At 44.3% G+C, this 26,925-nt stretch overlaps 3 protein-coding genes and 1 long non-coding RNA gene across 5 annotated transcripts; 2 read left to right on the top strand and 2 right to left on the bottom strand.

Annotated features, from left to right (window-relative positions):
* Positions 1-287: 287 nt before the first annotated feature.
* On the bottom strand, positions 288-3,127 carry LOC120684554. Its single transcript, XR_005679349.1, has 5 exons — positions 1,992-3,127; positions 1,783-1,910; positions 1,296-1,710; positions 957-1,221; positions 288-888 (listed from the first exon to the last, which is right to left on the bottom strand). It is a non-coding gene; the product is annotated as an uncharacterized LOC120684554 (long non-coding RNA).
* Positions 3,128-7,028: 3,901 nt separating this feature from the next.
* LOC120685775 (long chain acyl-CoA synthetase 2-like) lies at positions 7,029-11,753 on the bottom strand. 2 transcript variants are annotated; one of them, XM_039967863.1, is made up of 19 exons: positions 11,507-11,752; positions 11,290-11,353; positions 11,120-11,209; positions 10,965-11,021; positions 10,850-10,898; positions 10,508-10,584; positions 10,219-10,258; positions 10,037-10,131; positions 9,640-9,804; positions 9,318-9,428; positions 9,123-9,210; positions 8,967-9,033; positions 8,799-8,874; positions 8,602-8,719; positions 8,151-8,396; positions 7,917-8,056; positions 7,636-7,818; positions 7,406-7,525; positions 7,029-7,292 (listed from the first exon to the last, which is right to left on the bottom strand). In XM_039967863.1, the coding sequence occupies exons 1-19, from the start codon at positions 11,653-11,655 to the stop codon at positions 7,239-7,241; spliced, it is 1,989 nt and encodes a 662-aa protein (XP_039823797.1). In that variant the 5' UTR covers positions 11,656-11,752; the 3' UTR covers positions 7,029-7,238. The 2 variants fall into 2 exon arrangements, with proteins under 2 accessions (XP_039823797.1, XP_039823798.1); XM_039967864.1 differs by lacking the exon at positions 9,640-9,804 and having other exon boundaries at positions 11,507-11,753.
* Positions 11,754-15,146: 3,393 nt separating this feature from the next.
* Positions 15,147-16,437, top strand: LOC120685032 (protein GOS9-like). Its single transcript, XM_039966878.1, has 4 exons — positions 15,147-15,217; positions 15,325-15,392; positions 15,833-16,017; positions 16,204-16,437. Exons 1-4 carry the CDS (start codon positions 15,147-15,149, stop codon positions 16,435-16,437), a joined length of 558 nt encoding a protein of 185 aa, XP_039822812.1.
* An 8,037-nt stretch (positions 16,438-24,474) lies between these two features.
* LOC120686398 (transcription factor MYB60-like) lies at positions 24,475-26,480 on the top strand. Its single transcript, XM_039968596.1, has 3 exons — positions 24,475-24,912; positions 25,130-25,259; positions 25,576-26,480. Exons 1-3 carry the CDS (start codon positions 24,777-24,779, stop codon positions 26,162-26,164), a joined length of 855 nt encoding a protein of 284 aa, XP_039824530.1. The 5' UTR covers positions 24,475-24,776; the 3' UTR covers positions 26,165-26,480.
* The last annotated feature ends 445 nt before the right edge of the window (positions 26,481-26,925 follow it).

Raw genomic sequence — 26,925 nt, 5'->3', positions numbered from 1 at the left:
GTCCATCTTGGGTGACTCGACGGAGTTCATCCTAACAGGTCGACTATAAGAAACTCCAGCCTTGTTGTAAAAGCAAAACTACTCGCTTGCTCGAGTATGTTATGGATACTACTACATTTTGTCCATCTTGGGCAACCCGACGGGGTTCGCCCTAACAGGTCAATATTAGTAGTTACTCCAGTCTACAAGTTAGACACCTTACTCACCTCGTTCGAGTAATTTTTTGGATATCCCTTTGACATTTACGTCTTGGGCAACCCGACGGGGTTCGTACCAAACAATTTTGTCTTACGGATTACTCCAGTCCTTGGTTGGGACACACTACTTGCTTGCTCGAGTAGCTTATGGATACCTTTACAAGTTTCTCTACTTGGGTAGTCCGACGGGACTCACCCTAAATGATTAACTTTAAGGATTACTCCATTCGAGTATTCTACTTGCTTGATCAATTAGTTCATACTTATCCTACGGTACCAGATCATGCTTCCGAAGACACACCAACAGGATACAAATTATGAACAATGACAAGAACCCAATGAAGATTACAAGAGTTGTTACAAGCAGTCTACTCTGCCATGTTCTTCAGAATTTCCTCAGCAATCACTTCTGATTCCTTACAATAGTCCCGGAATTTTTCATCGGAACAAGTGGGAGATATTCCCTTAGCTATGGGAGCTAAGTTGAAGTGAGAAAAGTAAGATTTGGCAACTCCTATCATATGGGTCAGGTAATTCTTGTAGGTAGCTGTCATGACATCAAAAATCTTTTGGGGAGCTTCCTATAAATGCTCCACCAAGGACTTGATATTCGATGACTCCTCTTCAGAATCAACCACATCCACAAGAGCTTGAGCTGCCGCTACTAGTCGAGTATGGTCTTCTGGAGAACCTGATGAAAGGATATTTCAGTAATTATTATTGACAAAGCAAAATCGAAGTAAAAGATTGGATACTTACAGGCTTGGGCAGTATGCAATTGCTTTTGAAGCCTGGAATTTTCTTCCTGAAGCATTGATCTTTCTTCTTCAAGATTCTTGATTTAGCACCTCATATCACAAATCTCCAGATGATGCTGACGATTTGGTTTATAAAGCTTATTCCGAGCAGCAAGGGATTCATCCAGTCGTTTGGCAATCATGGCTTTTTGCTCCTCCAAGGTTTTTCGATTGTCTACAGTCTTATACAGAGCATGAGACTTTAGGAAAGAGTGATTGGCTACATCCTGTGACATACAAAGCAAGTCTGGTTAGACCTTAATAACTACTCGACGAAGACAAGTAGTGGTAGAAGATTCACCTTGGTAAATTTAAAGCTCCACTGCATACAGTCTACTAGTTTCTTCATGTTGTCTAGAGACAACAGTGGATCATCAAACAATTCTTTCCCCAACACCTCTTGGGTTGACTGAGGCATAGCCTGGAAAGGCATTAGTCGAACGGCAGGACCTTTCGACCCCTCAGCCCCACTACTTCCAGACCCACCAGCATTCGAGGTTCCTTCAGCAGCCGCAGGAGTATGTTCAGGTGCTGGCGCGCTTGGTTTGCTTGATTTTTCAGCTGTGTCTATATTTGGCAAACTGACAGCTGGGGTCTCGATCAACCCGATTACAGGTGACTCGGGGCCTGACCGACTAGTTTCTTCAGAACCACTCGACATCCAGTTGAGGAAGTCTTGAAATTGATCTTTCTCATGCGCCGGAAGATATTGGATCCTAGCCAAGCAAGATTCTGAATAAGAAAGCTGAGGCAAACATGATAAAATCAATAGAATATTATACACTTACTGGCCGGCATCAAGACAAGGAACTTTTCTCTGCAACAAATATCCGGGAGTCACCTTCTGTTTCTTGTTGTCACCAGAGTCAGCATCTACAGAAGTCGGAGGCATACAATACCAAGACTTATAATTTTTCTGCAGAAAGAAGACAAGAGTTCGTCAGAAGATCAAAGATGGTTACCTACAAGTACTCGACATGATTTTCAAAACACATACCCATGTATTCTCGGGAGGATTTTATGCCCAGAAGAGCGTTGGAAGCATCAAGGACTTGTCAAAGTTGTCGAGTACTTTGCAGCACCTCTTGACTACTTCAGATTCCGCCATTGGTTCTGGAGGCATCCTGGTGGGATCCTGTCTGCCTTCATATCTAAAGGGAGGATGCTTTCGGAGCTAGAGAGGTTGCAACCGGCGACTGACAAATGAGAAGACCACATGATTCCCAGTGATTCCTTTATTTTTGATAATGGCAATCACACGAAGAATGATTTCAACTTGCTTGCCACCAGGACCTTTACTCGATCAGTTTTCTTGGACTTGGGGGCGCCAGCAATCCTTTCTGGAAGTGGAGATTCAAAGTTCCCAACATGGAACCAGAACTTCTTCCATTCGGCTCCTTTACCCGCTGGATCATAAGCTAGGTACTCGCCTCGGGTCTCAGGATGGAGTACCAATTCACATCCCCCAATGACGGCAGGATTGGTGGCATTAGGGACTGGAACAAGGAATAAGAAATATTGAAAAAGGTGGAAATGGGGAAGAATCCCAAGGAATGCTTCACAGAAATGAGTAAACATGGGAAGATGCAAGATGCATTGGGGAGTGAGATTATGTAATTAGATTCCCCAAAACTGAAGCAGTCTATAGAAAAACTCTGAGACGGGAAGAGTGAGACCACGTTCCACAAAATCACGGAACATAATGGTTTCAAGGATATCTTCCATAGGGTAATCTTCTCCTTCACCAGCGCGCCATTGGCTCATGCCCTGCTCTTGGAGGAGACCCATATTTTCCAATTCCTGGACCAATGATTCAGACATTTTGCTTTTACGCCAGCCCATAGACATATTGGTGACAGTTTCTTCTTCAACCTTGGATTTGTTTTTTTTGGGAGTCATCTCAAAGTCACGAGTTTTGGCTTGGGGGCTACGAGAGGGGCTTTTGGAATCTGATTGAAAAGAGAAAAAATGCCTGAATCTGAGTCTGACGGCGGCCAGGAGTTCAAGGAGTAAAACCCTCGGAAGTTTTCAACAGGCTTTATATGGTCTTTGGTGGCAATTTCGTAGATATTTGGAATGCCAACGGATTTTTTCCTTTTCAGGAAAGTTTTCATTTTTGCCACGAGTATACATTGATTCTTAAATCTAAATGCAGAGATTTAAATTCAAGACTCGGGGGCTGCAGGATATATATATATCAGAGATTTATTTTTTAATTTTTTTGGAAAATAAAGAAGTAAAAAGACTGAAGTGACCATCAGCCTGATTCTGCGATTTAACCTAAGGCTCGGGGGCTACTCCATATGGAGCGCGAGTACTTCGCGCATCATATATGATCGAGATCTTCGAGCTTGAGCACCTCACAGCCTCGAAGCAAACAGAAGTACTTGGAGGACTACTCGACGTATCTGAAGGAAGGATCATAAGCAACCAGATGGATGTTCTGATTACTTAAAGTACTCGAAGACACCTAGCCAAGTACTCGACGCCTGCAGGACTCGGCTACGAAGAGCTCGGGGGCTTGTCAGACCCGGGGCAGCGGGACTGCTTATAGGCATAAAATATTCTAGAGTAAGGGATAGCTCATGGATGTACCTTACCTCTTTTGTAACTACCCGAATAGGCGTAGAACTAGTTGCAGTACAAGGAAACTACCCGATCATGTTGTAGTAGGACTCAAAATGTACTCAGCTAGGACTTTCCATGTAATCCTGTCCCCCCGGATATATAAGGGCGGGCAGGGACCCCCTCAAAAGACATCAACACCTAAGACAATATAAACCATCACACAGGACGTAGGGTATTACGCAACTCGCGGCCCGAACCTATCTAAATTTTTGTGTTCCTTGCACCATCGAGTTCCAGAGCCGTCAATCCCTACCTACAAATCTTACTGCTAAGGGTATCCCTGAGCAGGCTTGGCGGTAAACACCGACATGACCCTGATGTCAAGCTCGCCTCAATGGCCTAGACTGATGTCAACGCTATGCGCAGCTTGGAGAGAAACAATGAAAAAAGAAAAGTTTTCTGGGCGCTGGAGAGAAAGCAGTGGACGATGCAAAGAAAGAGAAACGCAAGGAAGGAAAGGAGAAAAAAGGAATGTGTGATTTGGGGCATGATTGATAGCGTGGGAAAAGGAAAGACTTTTGGGCGCCGGAAAGAAAGCAGTGCACGAGGCAAGGAAAGAGAAAAGCATGGAAGGAAACAAGAAAAATGGAACACGTGATTTGGGGGTGGGACTGATGGCGTGGGAAAAAGGAAAGTCTTCTGGGCTCCGGAGAGCAAGTAGTGGACGATGCAAGGAAAGAGAAACACAAGGAAGGAAAGGAGAAAATAGAAACGCGTGATTTGGGGCCGGGATTGATAGCGTGGGAAAAAGGGAAGTCTTCTAGGCGCAGGAGAGAAAGTGTTTTCAATTCTTTTGATTCTTTATAGTGTAGGTTCCTTGCTTTCATGATTAGACTAGTTAATTAGCTTATATTAATTAGTTTTTATTCTTGCTAATTTCATGATATCATTGTTAGCTTTTGTATGCTAATTTGACAGGTGTTAACTAGCATCATTTGTTAGTTTTTGCTTGCTTAGGTTAGAGGTCTCTTTTATTGTGTTTAGTTCTAATCTTTTTAGTGAGACTCTTAATCGGCTTTTTGTTAAGCTTTGCTTCTGCTTAATTTGAGCTGTGCTAATCATTGTTAAAATCATCGGTTGCTTGGTCAAGAGAAATTTTGTTGGTAGCTTTGCGCGAATAGATTGTTGTACTTTGGATTTCGCTTTGTGTTGTGGCTTGCTCGAGTGAATTGTCTTTCATTTGCTTCCGCTTTGCGTCAAAATTTGCCTAATCATTCCTAGTATGAGCATGTCACTAGTTGACTCGTGTCATCTTGGCGATTAGAAGAGAGGTGTTTTCGGCAGTGAACTGGAGTCAGCTTTTTGGTAAGAATTTTTATTGGCTCCCATTCACCCTCCCCCCATCTGGTCGCCCGTTCCGATCCCATAGATGAAGATGAAGATGCCGATGCAGTCTATGCCGGCGTCGGAGTAGACACACGCAAAGACGATGGCGATGGGCGATCCGACCCAATCTTAGATCAGAAAACCAAAAAAAAGAAGCCGGTCAATTGACCGGCGAGAGAGAAAAAAACCGATCAATTGACCGGCGAGAGAGAAAAAAACCGATCAACTCAATCGGCAGTGCGAACCCTAGTTACGGGCAGCGCAGCCCCCGGCGGAGATCATAGAGATAGATCTCCCCGGGAGCGTGCGGAGCGGAAGCTGATGGCGGCTAGGGTTTGTGGCCTTGGATCAAAACCTAAACTCGTGATACCATGTATCGGAAAATAAAATTTGTATAATTAGATGGATTGTATTGCATTGAGGCCTCGGCTGGTATATACGAGCACAGGAGACTTGGAGAGCAAGGCACCTCCCGAGACATAAGGTAGTCTATTATACCTCTAAACTACCAAATATACTATAACAATTAGAGTTGCTTCTGAATGGCTCCATCCATTCAGTTTAGAAGAGGCAAGTCTAGCACATTAACAAATGGATCCACTATTCCCTGCTTGGCTTCAATTTGAGGTGAATATTAGTGGGGTTGATATCTCAAGCACAGTACGACATTCTCAAAGGCCACCTATTTTAACATCTCGTACAATCAAATCAGTGGCGCATTGCCCAAGAAAACATGAAAAATTATGTCAATGGAATATTTCTATCTCAATTCAAATCAATTAACTGGTCAAATACAGTCTTTACCAAGAAATTCATCATGTTGGACCTCTCTCTAAACTCTTTATATGGAAATCTGCCATCAAAATTTGGGACTACAACTAATATATCTAAATTTGTTCTCAAATCACATCACTGGTGGTCTTTCTGGATCTATTTGTGAACTACAAAGGATACTTGTGTTGGCCCATAGGCCCCTCGCGCCGGGGATCAGGCGGCGCATGTTCATGCCTCTGCTCCAAACGCTAGAGGGACGCGCTGTGGAGACGTTGCTGGCGATCGAGCTCGGTCAGGCGGGCGCCCAAGATGTCGAGGCAATCAAGCTTCTTGAGGATCGCCTCCATCAACTGGACGGAGCCGTCCGGTTGCTTCTCGTCGTCGGACATGGCGGCTAGGGTTTAAGGGTTTTGCGGCGGCTGGTGGATTAGGGTTCTGGTGAGAGGAGATTGGAAGGATCTGGCAGCAGCATGTGGATATATGATGAAGAAGCGCAGTTCGGATCCAACTCAGAACACAATGTGTGATTGAATTGGACCTAGCCAACTGATACCAGATGTGATGGTAGATAGGACACGTAGGAGGGTAGGGTCGAACCCTACTGCTCGCACAGCTTAGTTGAGATAGGAGAGGAACGATAATTCATTGATTGCCTCAAAGAGTCTCTTAAGTACATATATATAGGCCTAGCGCCCCAACTAACAAATCCCTAATATCTAGGAGATAAACTACCAAATAACAACCTTAGCCGATGACACAATTACTAACCGGCCACTTGAGACTTCTTGCGCCGGCGTTCATAGACGCGGCCCCACATGACATACTTGCATTGGATTTAGGTAACAATGTTTTTGAGGGCGAGTTTCCTCAATGTTTTGCACCTAGAACCCTCAAGTTTCTTCAGTTAAGTAATAATAGTTCTGAAATCTGGACGCCTAACATATATTGGAGCGAGCACAGAGAATTGGTATTGTTAGAGATAAAGATGTCGCATGTACCCATGAGGAGTTTTGTTGTAGATAGATTCTAGAGATAAAAGTTCAAGTAGTTTACATCTTGTAACTCAAGCTTTATTTGTAACAAACTCTATCTTGTACAATGCCACGCTAGGGGCTTTTCCTAGCAATATATAAACATGCAACCGTGGATGCCTGGAGGCTAACCACTTTCCTGACAAATCTTACAGGTATTTCTCATTCTATATATGTTAACTGAATTTGCATGCAATGCACCTTTGTTGTAATAAGATTCGTGTTATTTATTATTTCAAATTCCATACAACGCCAAACTGGTTCGTTGCTATTGATAGAGGCCGGAGACTTGTCCTTTTTTTCTTTTAAAAAAGGTCTCTAGGGAATTATGTAAATTTATTCATGACCAACTCAGTTCTTACGTCTTGGCATAAGACCGAGCGCAGATGGCTTCAACTCAAAAATCCTGATTAGTAATATGTACACACTTCTGAAGGATCAAAATGTACCACTAGGGTCATAGCCACTGTTGGTAGTATATATTGTCACAGTGCAGTTCTCCCGTCCTTGGCATCGTTGTACATCTGATCAACGCGGTCCTGCAATAATTTTGTTCCTTGCATGAATAAAACTATGAAAATTTACGCATTATTTAAAAAGATCACAAAAACAATGTATAATTTTTGTGCAAATTTAGATAATTTCCTCAAACCTTGTAATATTTGAGCAGCTGGGGTCTCTTGAGCTTAAAAGTTGGAGTGATCAGATCCTTCTCTATGCTGAACGGTACCGGCTCCAAATGAACTGCCTTCAGCATCTCAAAGCCTCTCAACTGGATGCATGAAATGATTGTAGTTTTTTCTTATTGTTTTTCTGAATAATTATACATGAACCGTGAAAATAAAAATGATCACTCGCTATATCGAGTAGTATTGTCTTTACCCCGAGTTTCTTGCCAGTTTTGTTCAGCTCATCCTGAATGTAACCCCTTGCTTTCGGATCATTACACAGCTCTGCAAAGTCACCAGCCTTGTTGTTGGTTGCTGCCCATTCTTCAAGAGCTTGCCTCTCAGGGACAACCACCGCAACAAGGAATGACTCAAAGCTATTCCCATATACCCAAACCTGGTTCAGAGAGGAGCCAGCCTCTAGTTCAGTTAAATAAACATAATTAGGTGTTCAAGTACTTTGATTTAGGTTTATGTTAGTATCAATCAACATACCGAGGCCACAAGAGGGGACTGCATGTACGCACTTTCCACGACCTCAACGGCTACATACTCTCCCTGGGATAACTTGAAGATGTTCTTCTTCCTGTCAATGATCTTCATCGCGCCATTGGGTTGCCACTCTCCGATATCACCTTCACACACAAGATGATGGCAAGTTTCGAACAAATTAATCGTCACTAATCGATGATATAGTTAGCTAGAAAGAAGTGGGAAAGAAATTTTCACCAGTATGGAACCAGCCATCTGAGAACACTTCTTCAGTGAGGCTAGGGCGCTTGTAGTACCCGGAGAACAAGGTATGACCCCTCAAGCAGATCTCACCCCGGGGCGTTTCTGACAGAGCATCATAGCCCATTTCAGGGACAGACTCCAGTCGTGCTTCGATCGTCGTTACAGGAGGGCCAACTGTTCCAATCATTGAGACAACATTGGCGATTGATGTGAAGCATCCCGCACAACTCTCAGTGAGCCCTGCATATCAATATGACAGGTGTGAGACTGCATGTTTCTCAGGATCAGACTTGAAAGTATACTGGAGTTATGTTTAAAAGGTTTTAAAACCCCAATACTAATTTCAACAGATGAAGAAAGATTGGTAACGTATTTTCATCCAGAAAAAACTAAACTGAGTCATGTTAAAATGCTAAAACTATTGCCTGAAGACTGAAGCTCTCACCATATCCTTGTACAAAGACGCTGCAGCTGGTTACCCGCAAGAACTCTTCGATTTGCCCTGCCAAAGGTGCTGCCCCTGCTATCATGAGACGGATACGTCCTCCAAGGCCCTCCTTTATCTGCATGACAAACAACATAAATGTTCAGAGCTTTTCAAACAAAAAGAAACAAAATAAAGAAGTTCAAGACTGTACGCACTTTGCTGAAAACTATCTTGTCAAAAAATGGTGATGCTTCATGCTGCTTCAGCCCTTTCCTCATATTGGCAAGTTTGCTGATGGCAAATAGATATTTATTTATTTATTTCAAAGGTAAGCATGCATGGAATTAAGCTTCTTTGCATATTCATCTTGTGGTACTACTCACTAGTTGTAGGCATACTGAAAAAGGTGTTTGGCTAACATCCCTCCAGACTCAATTTTCAGGTTTATACCTTCAATTAATGAGATCCACAGATTATGATTATGCACAAAATCAAGTTGGAATTGAGAACGATAAAATTATTATGGGTTTGTCTTAAACCTGTGTATATACGATCATAAACACGAGGAACACCACAAAATATTGTTGGTTTCATCACTTGCACATCCTCCATCAGATACCTAATGTCCTGTTAAAAACAATTACACCTCAGTAGGTATATGAGAACAGCCACTGCAAAATTATTTATTTAGAAGAAAACAGCAGAATTATTTCACTGCAAAATTTAGTTTGTACCCCTTGCCAGAATCCGATGGAGGCTCCTTTAGAGATACAGTAGTTCTCAATTACTTGATCAAATATGTGTGCTAATGGAAGGTAGGAGAAATATGAATCCTCTTCAGTGATCTGCATATATTATCAGGTCAATATTACTTTCAATTTGGCAAATTCCTTGCAAATCTGTTTTTGAAGAAATCACTGATAAACCACGACAAATTTTACACTAGATGTTGATCACATTACACCTTTGACTAGATGTTGATGCAATTATGCCTTTGATGCGAAAACAACAGTTGAATAATTGTATTTACGCAGTTAAAGGACAGTTAGAGCTTACCACTTTATCTGTCTCTTTGAGTAGGTGTTCCGTGGTCATGACACTAGCAATGATAGCCCTGTTTGTGATTATCACACCTTTGGGATCTCCAGTTGTTCCACTGGTATACATGATTGTACAAATATCATCCTTTTGTTTCTTGGGATGTTCGTAGTTTTGTTTTCCCTATTCAAACAAAGCACTCTGACACGTCATGACATTCATAATGAATTAATAGTCCTTAGGTTTTTTGGATAAAGGATAAAAATCTGGCTTCATCTACCGAAGTAGAATCGGACCAATTATTACATCGTTCAACTCAAACCACCACGAACAAGTTGTAAAGCTCTACGGCTTACAAGCAGATTGACAAGTCCTTAGGTATCAGTTAAGAGTTGTAATAAGAAATCAGACTAACCATTGAAGAAAAATCTTCCCAAGAAAAGCAAGATACACCAAATTTCTCAGCTTCCTTTTTCATCTCACTTGTAAAATCTCCGAAGCTAACAATCGCTGAAGATGTACTGAGTCAATGAGTCATTAATGATCATATAATAGTGCACATAATCATAATAAAGTGTTGATGTTCAGCAAGCTAACCTCTAAGGTGGGCTGTGCACTTAGGGACTACGGCTAGTATCTGAAAATGCAATTCAATGACTTGTCAGTTGTAAACAGATAATGATGTGTAGCATTGATCTCCAAAACTAATTTCAAATCAGTAACATTAATTTTAGCAGGTTCAGGCCAGGTTCTGTTGTAACTTGGTATGCGTTAGCTAATCATGTAAATGAATGAATTTAGATTCAAGCATATATCGCAAACATGTTAATGAGTACGGTGCAGAAGGTAATAATATTTTTTGAAAGGAGCAAATGTTTTGGCTTACTGATTTGATCTTGCTCTCCTGGACAAAAGCAATGGATATCTCAGCATGGTCCATGATGAATTCAACAGCATTTGCTCCTGCATTATGTTACACCTTAGACGTCAGAATCACAACGGGATTGATAAGTAGAAAACAAAGGACAAAAGAATCAAGCTGTTCTGAGTTATTGCTTATTTACTTTATTCCCAGACATTTTTGTCCACTCTAAGCTTCTTCGCAAACACATTTAACCATGTGCATAAATCTGAATATTTGTGCATTTTCATATACATTCAGGTGTTTATGTCATAAACTCATATCCATTTGTGTCTTATTGAGTGCTATGAACTATGGAGAACATACCGAGGGTGTCATACAGTGGGACATAACATATTCCTTGACTGTTGCATGCCTGGCAAAAAAAAAAGATCAGAACTCCAAAGAAGAATTCTGGGAGAAATCAACAAAATGAGGTCACCTGCATGGCCATAACCCATTCTGGACAGTTGGATCCATATATCCCACAGTGAGCCCCCTGCCAACATGTACATAGTTTTCATGCTGGGCATGCATTTTCAGAATCAAGATAAAAATCTCAACATAGACACAGGCAGGTCAGCATTTGTCTCTCACCGGGTTAACACTGAAGCTTCTGATGGCTGATCCAATCCTCATGACCTTCTGGTAAACTTCTTCATACGTTTGCCACACATATTCACCGGCCTAATAAAAATGGAGCTTAATCTCTGATAAAAAAACAGAAGATTCCAGTCAAAATAAAACAAGCAGAAGCTAGATTTTACCTTGCCATCTGTGACTTGACGCTGGCCGAGCATCATGTTCTTGGGGTACTTCTTGACTGCTCCACTACAAGAACAAAAAAAAAGAAATTTTGAACAACATTATCTGAAAAGACTTTACCAATGGAAGATGAGTTTCAAGCCAGAATTCCAGTAGAATCTGGTGAAAACGCTGGGGAACTCATGGTGAACACAGATGACGCAGTGCCAGGAACCAAACCTGAAGAAGTCCCAAGGGGACTGGATGTCCTGCGGCAGCTCCATGAGGCCGTCCTTGGCGTAGACGCTCCGGTAGACGGGCCCGGCCGCCAGCCTGCCGCCGCCGGCCGGCGTCGCCTCCTCCACCTTCACGGTGAACATCTCCGCCATCCTCCTCTGCTCCGGTGGGATCTGGGCACAATGCAATGTGGATCTCCAGCTCCCTCTCCACTGGATTTTTAGCTTTGCAGGTGGTGAGATGGAAGGCAGTTATGGCGGTGCGAAAGTTGGTGGGCAATTTAAAGCTCGTGTTACTACTATGCCGGTGCAGGGAGCTGCTGAATGCTGACTTCATGGCGCGCTGTAGCAGTCTTGTACATGTAGGTGGCATGACAGTGTCCTAACCTAATTGCAGCTGGTTAAAATCTGATGATGCATCGGGTCAGTTTCAATGGAAGTGTTAAGTCAGTCTCAACGGGGATTTTGTGGAGAATTTCATAGTATTAGATTCTGAGTCACATCATCATTTTTACTGACATGGCAATAAGAGAGAAGGAGAGAGTTTTATGTAATGAGAGAGGAGTTTTATGTTCATGAAACTCACCTGGTACAGTTATCTAGTTTCTAGTTTTGGTAACTGTGCGATCAGTGGTGGAGGTAACATTAAACAGGGGGCAGTGCTATAGTGATCGCAGTAACGCTAGCAACAACCTCGTCTCAACACCTGCTCACACGTAACTTTGATTAATCTAATGCTAGACTAAAGGCCTATTTGGGAGTACTCCGCTCCCAAAACAGCAACTACAGTCCACTAACTCCACTTCACTCCACCACTTGTACTCCATTTTGTTTGGGTATCATGTGTCTCCACTTCACAACTCTAAAAGGCCAGCCCAGTGCTTTTCACCCCACCAGCCCAACCACAAACTAGTGGCCCAACTAGGGTCAACATTTCACACCCCACTTCCATGCGGGTCCCACTTATCTTCTTCCACCTCCACTCTTTCCCCTCCTTCAGACCCGACCACCACACCACCACGCCCGATGCGATCGCCACGCCCGCCACGACTGCCCCGCTCGCCGTGGTGCAGGTCGCTGGCGCATCCACCGGTCCAGCCCCTCGAGGTGGAGTACCGGGTGGTTGGCGACGAGCTCTGTCTTGATCGCCTCGGTCTTGGTGCTGGTCCCGGTGTTGGCGTCCATGGTGGCCTCCAAGAACTCGGCCTTGGCCTTCCTCGCCTCCTCAGAGCCTGCGAAGGCGTCGAGAACCTCCGCGTCCGCCCCGTCGACACCTGGCGGCGTCTCGAGCTCCTGGAACGAGAAGCCGATGAAGCCCCCCACCCCATCCTCATCCTCGTCCGCCTCGCCTCCTGGACCTCCTTCGGAACCAAAGGAACCGGTGGCGCTCGTCTCCGTGTCATCCTGCGCCGCGGAGAGCGCGGGGAGCCCCTCCCTCATCTTAGCAATGATCTCCTTGACGCCGGTGTCGTCCCCGCCATTGGCGCCTGCAGGGGCCGTTCTTGGCCGGTGGCGGAGTGAGCCAGGGCCGGCGGTGCAAGGTGCCTGGCTGGATGTTGGTTGGGCGACGACGTAGGAGATGGAGGGGAAAAAGAAGTCGATGTCGAACCGTTATTTTCCACTAACCAGTGGTATGATGGGTAATTTTATCCAATTCCACCAGCTCCAAGAATTGATGGAGCACCTCTTGGAGGTCCAAAAAAAAGGTGGAGTGGAGCTAGTTTTTTGGTGGAGTGGAGTGAAGTGGAGCAGGTGAGGTGTTTGGGTATTTTTTTCATGGAGTGGAGCCAAATTTCATGGAGCAGAATGATCCCAAACACCCCATAAAGGATTCGGAATTATAGGTTATGGCTTATTAGATGGGACTTGAGTACATGTTGGGGGGGGGGGGGGAAATTTCAATGGCTCAGGTACTCTTTCACTCTTTAGAGCCCATAACATGTTTGAGTACATGTTGGGAAAATTTTCTTACAGTACGCATCACATCGAATCTTCGGACACATGCATGGAGCATTAAATGCAGTTGAAAAAATAACTAATTACATAGTTGAACTGTAAATGACGAGATAAATCTTTTAAGCCTAATTAGTCCATAATTAGACATTAATTACCAAATAACAATGAAAATGCTACAGTTCCAGAACCCAAAAAATTTCGCGAACTAAATAGGATCGCAGTTTAGTCCAAACGAGCATAGAGGCTCTTCTTCTATCTTTGGAACTCCCATCCATGCATAGAAATGAGAGAGGGCGAGGTGCTCCCTTATTTGGTAACAAGTATGGAGTACTTGAGCTCACTCTCCCTTCCATGGATCCTCCACTTTCCATGCTGTTCTTCTATATATATTAGTTGCAGCAGTTTAGGCAAATAGATATTGCAATAGGGTAGCGTGGAGGAAGGGGGGCCATGGCCCACTTTGGCCTACACATAGCTCCATTAGTGCATGCGATGAAACTATGCACTGAGATTGGTCTTATATGAGTGTCATGAGCATTAAATTTACTAATATGACATAGTTATTACGAAAAGAGAGGATAAGAAGTATCAAGAAATGTGAGAGGAGTGTCATCACAATGATACTCCTCCAGCTCAATTACCTAATTCATGGTCTTGGTAATTGTGCAGATGACACACTCCCAGTCTCACCGGCCAGTGAAACTAAGGCCGGTCTTAATGGGAGTGTCATCGATATAGTTACCAAGACTATAAACTAAGTAAACGAGCCAGATGTGTGTCATGGTAATGACACTCCTCTCACGTTCCGTGACACTCTTCATCCTCTCTCTTCGTAAAAACTTTACCATGTTAGCAAAATTAATGCTCATGACACTACTATGACACTTCTACTGAGACTGGCCTAAACTTGCAGCTCTTTTTACATGTAAACAAAATTGCAAATCACAATGATTAGGTTAGATACATTTTCCAAGAACCATGTAGTTTGGACATCAGAAGCAAGCTCTGATGTTCTATTGAAAGTAAACAGCTGATTATAATCCGTGCTGATGGAGTGTTTTCTAGCAACGATAGCTTGCTTCATGTCGATTATAATCCGTGCATTTTGTTCATAGTTAGTTAAGAAACATCAACAGAGCGCATTTGTCGAGATTAACGATGTCAATGGTAGAAATGCAAGCACTTTGTTCGGCATTAATTAAGGAATTAACATCAGAATATCCTCCTTGTGGAGATCAACAATGTCGATGAGGACAATGCATGCATTTTTTTAATCGTTAATTAAGGAACATCAGCATATCCTCGTGTTGTCCAGATTTGCTATGTCGATGATAGCAATGCATACATGTGGTAACCTAAAAGGGCCACCCTCCTCTGCAATCATTTCCAAACCCAAAAGACACCACAACCCAAGCTTGCTCAGTTTATCCTCTCTGTGTACGCATCCAGTTGCTATGGCGGCTAAAAATCCTTCCTACTACCGAAGTGGTGGTTGCCAAGACATCAGTCAGAAAGAGCATCTCTTCCACTTATACATGAACCAGCGCCTGGAAGGATCACGAGACGGTAACCAAAAAGTTGTTGTGAATCCAGGTCTTCCTATGTTGTTTGGTGTGGTCGTTGCTAATGACTGGACCATACGTGACGGTCCTGCCACCAATGCAAACATTGTTGCACGTGCCCGAGGCATGCACATCGGTGCTGGTAAAGCCGATGAGAGCTGGTTACTCTGTCACAGCATTGTGTTCACTGACACCAGGTTTAACACCTGTCAGAGTTGTTAGCATTTCAACTATAGACTGCTAGCTCTTTACATTTACTTTTGTGTGCTAAGATAGATTCTGTGGTTTTGGCTACGCAAATCAGGTTTAAGGGGTCCAGCCTTAAGGTGCTTGGAGATTTTGCAATGGACAAAGATGGTGATGCTGCAGATGGTGAATGATCCATCGTAGGTGGGACCGGAGAGTTTGCCTATGCAAATGGTGTTGTCACTGGCAAAATAGTCGAAAATGTGCATCCTACTGATGGGCGTATCTGGGAGCTTCGTATCCGTGTTTTCTGTCTGTGCATCCCTGAAGTGGTGAGAAATATTGTCATTCTATTATTGTAGTTTACTTATATGCGCCTCACCCACTGTTTTCCTACACGGCTGTTTACATCATTTACACGGTGTGTAAACGCTACTCGATAGATAGTCGTGTAGGCTGATTAGCTGTGTAAAGCTATGAAAACCGTTTCGACCGTTTAAACGGCCATGTATTCCGACTATTTACGACGGTAGGTGACTAACCGTTCGCAGTTTAACGTTTAGGCTAACATTGGTCTCACCTATAATGACTTGGATTTTCTCCTACTCGTATATATGTTCAGACAGAGATCGGACCTTGGGGTGGGGATGGAGGAACATCTTTCGACATCCCAAAGCCACCTCGCTCTCTTCAAACTGTGACAATTCGATGTGGTGATGCAATCAACTCGATTGCGTTTACCTACACTAACCGTGCCGGTCAGAAGAGAACTGCTGGACCATGGGGTGGTGATGGTCCACTTACTGCGACGGTGAGTGATTTTTCTTATACTTTTATACTTTTTCATTTTATCTTATACTACTACACTATTTTTGCCTGCTGTCCAAATAGATACTTATGTGCTATACCCGATATCCAAGACAAAATAAGATATTTCCCGCAACTAAAAGAACAATATAATTGACTCTCTGCTGATGTTTTCTGGCCTCCCTTCCAGATCACGCTTGCTCCATTCGAGTCTATAAAGCAAGTTCTTGGAACAACTGATATAGTTGGAGGAGAGACCGTTGTTACCTCACTTACTTTTATCAGCAACGCTAGGACTTACGGGCCTTTTGGAGAAACGAAAGGTTCTGCGTTCAGCAGCCAGATTCCAGGGAATAAACCCGTGGCAGGATTCCATGCACGTGCTGGGGCATCAGTTAATGCACTTGGAGTTTACATCGCCTGAAAAATATTTGCACCACATATGTGTGTTGTTCTTTTTAGACAATGGATGGTACATTTCCATCTTTAGGCCTGTGGAGGTTCAGTTGCAAGTGTTCCCATGCATGATGCATGATCAATACGCTTAAACCTATACTACACATGTTCGGGAACATATCAAGTACAAACCAATTTGTTTGTGCAAACCGTGCAAACTCCCATGTGGACCACCGAATCAACATCCAAATGGGGGCGCAGGCGAAGTGGGAGGGGGATTTGCAAAAGTTTGATTACCCAATCCAAAAGCGGGCGGTTAATTGTAAAATTACCCAATCCCCATGCTCTTTGGATGTTGATCCGGTGGCACAGATTGGAGTTTGCACGAAAAAATTGGTTTGCACCTGATATGTTCGTCACATGTTCTGCTCGAATCTCTGTAACCTAAAATGCATATGAATCTGCATCTACTTGGGGTGCAGACAGACAGACAGAGAGCTGGAAAAGAAAACTTGCCAGATCAACATTAGGATATATAGGACCATCTGGCATGCAGCTGGGAGGGACAGACAGCGACATTGAACGGAGCAGGGGGAAGAGAGTGAGCGTTGGTGGTTAGAGTAGACCGACGAGAAATGGCGGCAATTGAAGTCGGGAAACGCAGGCCCCCAAATCAGGATGCATCTCACCAACAGCTTTGGGCGGCATTCATGCTGGCGATTGAAAACCCATTATTGGAGGAAACATGAGCGTGCCACGAGACTATGCAAAATTGTTATTTGGGCGTAGTGAACAGGAAGAAAGGGTGGCGGCAGAAAGCAGAACTGAAGTGAAAATCACACGGCCGCAGCTGGCCCGCCTTCTAATAGCAAAAAAACACTGGGCTTGGCCCTCAGGCCTTCTTCTAGTGGTGGTGTGGTGTGGCCCGCGGGCCTTCTGCATTGGGCCCACGTGTTGCCAAGGCAGAGGCCCATTGTTCACCTTGCTCCAATACATCTCTCGCTTTTTTCCTCCTCTCTTGCATCTCGTGTAGTCCTTTATCTTTTTGGAAAAAAAATACTATTTACCCCCTTGACCCTGGACTCAAAAACCAGATAATTTAGATTAGAGATGAAAATGGTCGGAACGGGAAAGTCGGCCGGAAATACGAAACCGATATTACGAGATATCGGGAACGCAATAGTTCGATCGGAAACAACCTGATTACGATGGAGAATCGGATACTCAAAACGGGAACACCGCCACGTGTTACTACTTCAAACATTTATCTCAACGAAATAGTTACAGCTATGCATAACTTATACATGAAAAATGAAAGGAATGAATTGTAAAAAGATAATAATAAAAGGAAAACAAAGAGAAGAATAATGATCAAACCTGCTGCTCTGTGCTCCTTTTGTGAATGCTTGGGCCATTTTGGGCCGCGTCCCTACCCTTGCGTGGCGGGCGGCAACAAGCCAGGCAGCTAGCAACGCTGCCACGCAGCAGTTGAGCAGCATCAGTGCACTTTAGTACCACGTCGCCAAACTGCAGGAGAAGGGTAACCGCTGGTGCACAATAAAATGGGACCGAGGGGCGTACCAGCAATTATGTGTACCAGACACCTCAGTTGGGCCGGACCAAATTAACATTTTGGTGCTTGTGTGTTACGCATGAGACAAAACAAAACGGGATTCTTGACAGGAACTTCTCGTATTAATACAGATCCATCAAATCGGTCAGGAGACTGCCAACTGATTTCATTCCCGCTCCCAACTGTTTTTCCTAAGTTTTTTCTTGTTTCTGTTTTTTCTTGAAAATATGGTATATGACCGGTATGTACGGGATACGGTGTCGGTCGGTTATAGATCTTCTTGTTCCTGCTTTCTTTTCATCCCGACTTTAGATGCTCGGTACGGGATACGAATTTTGTATTTTATAATTTCTTTTTTGATTTATTATGATTTTTCAAAGATTCAACCAAAATAAACATAAACGAAAAAAGAGGAAAACCACTAAGAGGAAAACTATCATAGTAAATTGAAAAGGAAATTATAAAATACAAAATTCAATTTTTTTTAGACTCCACATGAGTAGGGATGTCCGAACGTCTTGAAAGACGGCCGCTGATATGCAGCGGACAGTCCGCCGACCAATGTTTTGAAGCCTTGAAAGAAATTTTGAAGTCAAACAAAAAATAAGCCCACGCGCCGGCTCTGCTGACGCCGCCGTCGTGCTCGCCTCGCCATGTTGGCTGCCGCCACCGTGCTCACCACCGCCGCTCGCCTCCGGCTCAACGGCCGCCATGGCCGCGCCACCGGGGAAGGAAGAGAAGGCGAGAGGCTCGGCAGGGGAGAGATATGAGGAAGAGAAAGGGAAGGGCGGCGGGGAGGGAAACGAGGAAGAGAAGGGAGGGTGGTGGGGGAGAAAAGGGATCCGCTGCGGCACGCGATTGGCGTAGGGGAGCACGGATCAATGATGTGGACCCTGTGACGGATTCGCGTCTGGTTTCGCCGGCGGACCGTCCATTTCCCAAAAGCGGACCGTCCGCCGTGCAAGAAGTTCGGATGTCCGAAAACATAATGTAGAGAGTTTGGATGCCCAAACATCTTGACAGGCGGACGGTCCGCCGATGCATAGCGGACGATCCGCCGGCTAGTGTTTAATTGCAAAAAAAAAATCAAAACTACCAAAAAGATTCCAAAATTAACCAAAATTTGACATGGAACAATATATGATGTATATTGTCTATACAAAAATTTTTGAAGTCAAATCTCAATTTGATCATCACTTTGACTTCAAATCCTAATGAAACCTTCACAACTCTCTGGAACTTCTTCGGAGATTCATCGATTTGTAAGCAACGTACGTGTCAACTTTAGAGGAACCTTCCCAATTTTTACCACAGTCTCCAGATCATAGATATCATGATAAATCTCATGATTTGCAGACTTCATTTGCTTTTTTAGAATTTAAAAACAATCCAGCCATACATTCATGGTCATGTTTCGTGAACAAGACGTTTGAATTTTCCTTTGAATTCTTCGACAATGCCTCAAATTGGAATCAAAACATGAATATCATTTTTTCCATTCATTATACTACATAATTCGAAGCACTTGTCATTCAAATTTAAATTATCCTCAAAATATCCTTTTAACGAAATAAATTAATTATATATAGCAAACTTAACGAGAAATATACCAAATTTTAATATGTAGCACTTAGTATAGTATAAGAACAGAACAAAAGAGTTTAAGGAGGAAGTTTTTCTTAATTTGTCGAGTGCCTCCGGGCTGACGACACTCGGCAAACATTTACAGCTGTGCGCCTACCGTGGCGCGTGCCGTGGGCTATGCTTTGCTGAGTGCTTGGCTTGTGACACTCAGCAAAGGGTGTCTTTGCCGAGTGTCTAGGCGCCGGCACTTAGCAAAGTGAGTCTTTGCTGAGCGTCATGTGTTTGCCAAGTGTTTTATTTGCTACACTCGGTGTCTATTTGCCGAGTGCCCGATATAATACATTCAGCAAAGCAGAGGGCACTTGGCAAACAGACGGTTTCCGTATGTGGGGGTGTCCGGGGATATAGTAATTTGATACACAAGTGACGTATTTGATAAACAAGTGTGGTGGCCATTTTTTAATTTGTCCACACAACAATTTGTACATGTGTGGTGGTCATAGAGAATGAGTAAACAATTTATGTGATAACCATATGCAATTATTCTAGCAAGGTTAGTCAACAATGAAACAAGTCCTCTGGATATTACACTAACGTAACATATGCAACCATATGCATTATTCTAACAAGGTTAGTCAACAATGAAACAAGTACTATGGATATTACAGTAACATATGTGATTGATAGCCATATATTTAGTCAACAAATTCGTTCTGGAGTTGCCTTTCAATAATACAATGCATCAATTTCATTCTGAAGTTGCCTTTCATACAAATTCATTACGTGAAGGGTCTACCTCCCCTCCCCTCTTTATTTCAACAAATAATGGAAGAGTAGAGAAGGGTGGTGGAGACCTTAGTGGTAGTAAAAGGTTACTTCTCTAGGATAGTGTCATTTGCATACTAAGTGGCAGAGTTGAGTTTTCACCTTTACACAATTGCATGTATTGCTGTAGTACGCGTGCACTTTTGACTATTGCTCTTCTTTTTTTTTTTACTTTTTGGCCTTGGTGCTCGTGTGCAAGCTCCTGCCCTCGTTCGTACGCGCGTGTGTACGTACGGGATAATCATTGACTTGCAGTCGATTTTTTTTTACACACATATGTGAACACTGGACAGAGGTCAACCACGCCGTTAGTTTATTCGCCCATGACTCGATCGCTTGCTTTTTCGTTGTCACAACTCACAAGCGGCTGATTCGTGACATGGCTGATGGTGTGGTTGGACCAGCAGCAGCCAGATGCGTCCATGTCCGTCGTCCATGCATCCGTGCACACATGCTGCATCGATGCAGTCCCAGTATGTAGCCACTACCGGAAACGGCATAGTTGCCGTGTGCTCAAAATCGGGCACACAGCAAATGCCGCAAAGTTGCTATACACGGCAAACAGTTACTTTGCCGTGTGCTAGCTAAGGCACTCGGCAAAGTAGAACATTTGCCGTGTGTTTTTTGTGTTTGCCGTGTGCATAGTGTTTAGCACACGGCAAAGTATTTCAAAAAAATTGATTTCACACTCACAACTTTTTTTTGGTATACACGTATTGTATATGGTACTTTATGCTAACATCTGGTATTTTTTTAGTCTATTTTCTACATTTAGTCATTTAATTTCATTAAACACATTTGTTGGAATTAAGTCCAATTTGAACTGCAAACAATTTGAATAAAGGAGTAAAATCCATCAAAAAATCATATTCATATTATTGAGTCCAATCTGAGACCGTATTTATGAAATGGGAGGCAAAAATCTAACATCTTTTTCTCGAACCATGACCGAGAATATGAGGCCGAATTATTTTAAAATTCTATAAATAACATACGAAGTCTAAAAATCATAAAATTTGTCATGATATCATAATTTCATGTGCTGAGTCTATGGTAAAAAATTGAGAAGGTTTCGCACAAGTTTGACGTATGCTCCTTACAGATCGAAACATATCCTCAGAAAGATCCATAGAGTAGAGAATAAATTGTTCAGATTTCAAGTCAAAGTGATGGTCAAATTGTGATTTGACTATAAAACATTTTGTGTATGCAATAGAGAGCATAGACTTATCAATGTAAAATTTTGGTAATTTTTTGAAATTGTTTGATAATTTTAATGTATTAAGTGCTATTATAGAACTTTAATTGATATAAATTAAATTTGAGGTATATCTACATAAAATAAAAGAATTATATGAGCAAAAATATCAAATATATATTGTTAAAAAAATTTGACAAGATATTGTTGAGGTAAGTGATATGAATTTACAAGAATACATGTTGAAAAGAAGGAGAAGAAGGGAAAAAATGAAAAAAAAAGTTTGCCGAGTGTTTTATACAGCACTCGGCAAAAAAATTATTTGCCGAGTGTTTTTTGTAGACACTCGGCAAACCCTGCCATGTCATCGATTCAAGCCCATGCCGAGATGCTCTCCTATTGGTTCTCTCCTCACCCATCGGATAAGACTCACCCTTCCCGTCCTCTCTCTCCCTCCATCCTCCTAAAAAACACATCGCGGCCTCCTTCTCCAGTCGCGCCGCCAGTCCCGGCTCTTCTCCAGCCGCGCCCTCCCCTCCTTCTCCCGCCGCCGATGCCCGCCCTCCTCCTTCTCCAATCGCGCCGCCAGTCCCTGCCCTCCCCTCCTTCTCCATACCGCGGGCGCGGCCGCCGGTCCCGGCCCCCTCCCCTCCTTTTCCAGCCGCCGGTGCCCGCCCCATCCCCTCCACCTAACGCGGCCGCGGTGCCCATCCCCGGCCCCCTCCCCGCCGGATCGAGCTCCTCTCCCACCCCGCCGGATCGAGTGCTGCCGGATCGAGCTCCTCTCCCTCACGTCTCTCTTGACGGTGCTCGATCCGAGCGGCATGGCTGCACGGTGGCCACGGCCTGCACGACCTGCGCAGAGGTGCGGCAAGGCGCGTGGCGTTCCCGGCGAGGGGGCTCGTGGCCGGCCAGCACAGCTGCCCCGTGCGAGGGGGCGCAGCATTCTCGGCGAGGGGGCGCGCGGCCTGCCCGCAAAGCGGCCACGGCGTGTCCGCGCAGCGGCCACGGCGAGTGGCCCGCGCAGCGGCCATGGCGAGGGGGCGCGTGGCCGGCCCACCCAGCAGCCACGGCAAGGGGGCGCGCGGCCGGCCCGCACAGCGGCCACAGCGAGGGGGTGCGCGGCCGGCCCGCGCAGCAGCCGTGGCGACAAGCTTGGCGGCGGTGGCGCGGTGGTGGTGGCGGTCAAGGGGCGGCGGCGGCGGCGGCGGCAGCAGCAGCGGCGGTGAAGTGGGGTGCCGGCCGAGCGTCGTTGATTTTTTTATATTTTTTGGAAATCTTTGCCGAGTGTCAGTTTACAGCACACGGTAAATATGCCACATGGTATGGGATACTGAGATGGCTGCTTTTTTTTTGCCGTGAACTGGGAAAGACACACGGCAAAGAATTTGCCGAGTGCCCGATAAAGGACACACGGCAAAGGTCATATTTGCCGGCCGATCTATGTCGTGTGCTATTTGCCGTGTGTTACACACGGCAAATATTTTGCCGTGTGTATCTGGGCCTTTGCCGTGTGTCTTGGCACACCGCAAACAGCCTGTGGGGCTGTTCGGCTGATTTAAAAGCCGGCTGATTTAATAGTACCATGTGAGAAGAAATAAGTCAAAATAAGCCGAAATAAGCCGGGAAAAGAAAAGCGAACAGGGCCTGTGTCCGGTAGTGAGCATGCCACTTGAAAGTTGCGTCCGCACGGCGAGGGAGATTAGAGGCAATGAACAAACAAATCAGGGTCTCTAATAGTCATTACAGACACGTTTTGTTTAGACGAGTCTCTGATGTGGGTCGTCATCATAGATGCTTCTATTAAAGACACATCTCTAATAATAACTTCAACGCGTCTCTAATAACTTCCCTAGTTATTACCACCGTGAGGGACCAACACATCAGAGACACGTGTATTTGACCCGTGTCTCTAGTCATGAATCACAGACAGGTACTGATTCTGCGACTCTGACGAAGAACACCATCTAAAGTGCACTGCTTAGATCAATGAAGAACAATACTCCCTCCATTCACCTTTGATAGATATTTTTCAAAAACACAAATGTTCATAAATGATAGATATATTTGCTATTGGCACGAGGAGTTCTCAGGTAAAACATTGAAGGACCAACAAAAAAGTCTGTGTTGCATTTATTATATGATAAGTAAGGTTATTTCTCTTGATCATTGTGTCAAGGTGAAATATAGCTATCAAATAAAGTGAATGGAGAGAGTACATGACAAGTGTTCCATCTAAAGAGCAATATATATGTAGGGCGTGTAGACACGAACTTTAGGTTGCACACTGAATCAATCCACTCACGTGTGCATGCATCATGCTGTAGCGCTCGTGCCATGTCCAGCTGACTTCGTCTATCTCTTCGCAAAGCAAAAGTGAAGACATCGATATGGTAAGGATCAAAACTCGATTTCGGTAATGAGCACGAAGTGATCTGATTTTCCTGCAAATTCTTCAGAGCTCCTGCTGTGAATTGAAGTCTGAACTCTGAACCGCAAGAGATCGATCAGAGACCAGCCAGCCTGGGCCCTGCACACGCCAGGTGTGCACACCCACACACACACACGGTGCTCATCAATGCCCAAGAAATCTGGAGAGACGACGACGACGACGCAAGTGATCTGAACAAACGCCGCAGCGCAATTACTGCCCTCATGAGCGCCACTGCGAAAAAAAAGGAGGATCCTCGTCATCAACCGTTCCTGCACACGCTCAAAAGCAAAGCAAAGATCGCCAGGGCGCCCGGCCGTTCATGTGATCACCTGGCTGACTTTTGCATCGGAAAGCAACAGTGCGAGATCGAAAGCAGAAAACACGCAGCGCAGGGGGGGGGGCGCTTATGAGGTCATGCAGTATATAAGCACTCACATGCGGCGATCGAGCTAGGGCAGCACCTGTGCGGCAAGGGGACAGGTAGGGGATAAAGCAGCAAGCAGCGTGCAGGTGCTGGTGATGACTTGGCCTGCTGCTGGTGTGCCAGAATAAAAGGAGGACAAGGCCAGAAGGTTTCAGAGATTGGCCGTTGTGCAGCAGGGCCATGGCTGTGTAGGCAGCAGCCACAGCTTTCTTGCTGCTTCCACTAATTGCCGGCCGGTAGCTATCTATCTACTAGCTAGCTCTAGGTGTGTACTAGCTATAGCTATAGCTAGTGTATCCGAGGTAGGAGAGAGCGAGGCAGCAGCAGGTATGGGGAGGCCACCGTGCTGCGACAACGGCGTCGGCGTCAAGAAGGGGCCGTGGACGCCGGAGGAGGACATCGTCCTCGTCTCCTACATCCAGCAGCACGGCCCCGGGAACTGGCGCTCCGTGCCCGAGAACACAGGTTAGTTGATCCTTGACATTGATCTCAGGCAGCATGCAGCTCATCATCAGATGCAGTAGTCTTGGCATGGTCAATCGGTTCAGATTGTCGCTATATATAGATGTTTGGTTGTGCTTGGATTTGGTCTTCGTAGGTGTGGATTCTAGTTTGTGTTTAGGTTTTTGAGAGAAAGTATGCTTCATGGTGTTTGATGTTGCGTGTGTGTATGATTTATTAGGGTTGATGAGGTGCAGCAAGAGCTGCAGGCTGAGGTGGACGAACTACCTTAGGCCTGGGATCAAACGAGGGAACTTCACTCCTCATGAGGAAGGGATCATCATCCACCTTCAGGCGCTGCTTGGCAACAAGTAATAATCACCATTCCTGAAATTGCTTATTTTTTTAGAACCTCCTGCAATTGTTGATCTACAACTGCGTAAGCATGCACCAAATAGAAGTTGCATTTATAATCTAAACAGATTTATAACTTTCTTAAACTTATTGTCATCTTCATATCCATCATCAGCTTGAAAATTTGATCAAATTCCATTTTGCATTGGAGAGTCCAAGCTTGAAGTAGTTCTAAACAAAACCATGATTGACTAACTGTATGACAGCATAATCTGCCATAGACTTTATTATGTAATTTGGGGTCTAATTAACATATCTTGTGCACACATGCAGGTGGGCAGCCATAGCCTCCTACCTTCCTCAAAGAACCGACAACGACATCAAGAACTACTGGAACACACACCTCAAGAAGAAGGTGAAGAGGCTGCAGCAGCCAGCTGACACCTTCCAAACCACTCCCTCCAATGCAGTCACCAGCCCAAACTACTACAGCCCTACTAGCAGCAGCCACCACAGCCTTCAAGCAGGCGTGCAGCCCATGAACAGCTACCCCAACACCACCTGCACCAGTGCACCGAGCAACAATGCGACTGGTGGTGCCGTATCAAACCTCTTCCAGGCATGGACGAGGCCATCACCAGCAGCAGCAGCTAACTGCAAGATCAACATGATGCAAGAGTTCCAGGAAGAACAAGACGCTGCAACTTCCATCCTTTGCAAGGATCAGATTGTGACTGGCGATGCTAGCAAGTCGTCGGCATTGGAGATGGTGGTGGCGCCGGTGATGGGAGCGAGCACTGCTACCTTCTCGCTGCTTGAGGACTGGCTGCTCGATGACATGCCCGGGCAGGCCATGGATGGGCTCATGGGCATCTCTGCCGGCTGCTGTGCAGATCCCATCATGTTCAAGAGGCTATTATAATTAGTCATGCACTTGTAATGTTGGTTGATCGAATGATAAGATCGGATTATCCTATGTTTCCGGTAATAAGCCGTTTGTTTCCTCGAGGGAAAAATCCTGGAGATGATCCTGTTAATTTGGGGATATTATTACTACGAAGGATATAATAATAAAATGGTTTATTTAGACTTCAGTACCAAGTTTGGGTATTCATTGCTTCTATCATTTGCAGCTTTCGATCTACTTGTAAGGCTTTTCCTTTGTAATTTATGTATAGACTATAGTTCATGTGTTCTGATGGCCCATGATTTTTGGGAGATTATTGAAGTTCGTGTTCTATGCCCTCTGATGTAAACTTGCATTTTGTGGGGTGAACTTTACTGTTTTTAGATGAATCTGACTAGAACTTTGTTCGCACAATCAACCATTCCACCATTCCATGGTCACTGAATGCAGAATGTTGTTGCAATATTCCAGTGTTCACACATTTTGGCTGTTCATACAAGTCATTGAAATCATGGAGTATAATCTACATCTGTATGCGATTTTATTGTATTATTGTTACATATTTTAAGAAGAAATTTTTAAGGGTTTTTACTACCAGATACTTTAATGGATTCCGGGTTTCAGGTTCAACCAATGCTTTAGCTTAGTGTTATTTTACCAAAATGAGAATGTTAGTACAGGCACTGTTCAGAATATGATTGTTATATGTTATTCTATCACCATATATTAATTTCACTTTCATTCGCAAAAAAAAAATCACTTTCAGCATTTATCAC

This window comes from Panicum virgatum, chromosome 8N (assembly GCF_016808335.1).
Source record: "Panicum virgatum strain AP13 chromosome 8N, P.virgatum_v5, whole genome shotgun sequence".
Lineage (NCBI taxonomy): Eukaryota > Viridiplantae > Streptophyta > Magnoliopsida > Poales > Poaceae > Panicum > Panicum virgatum.
This window is presented reverse-complemented; position numbering and strand designations above follow the sequence as displayed.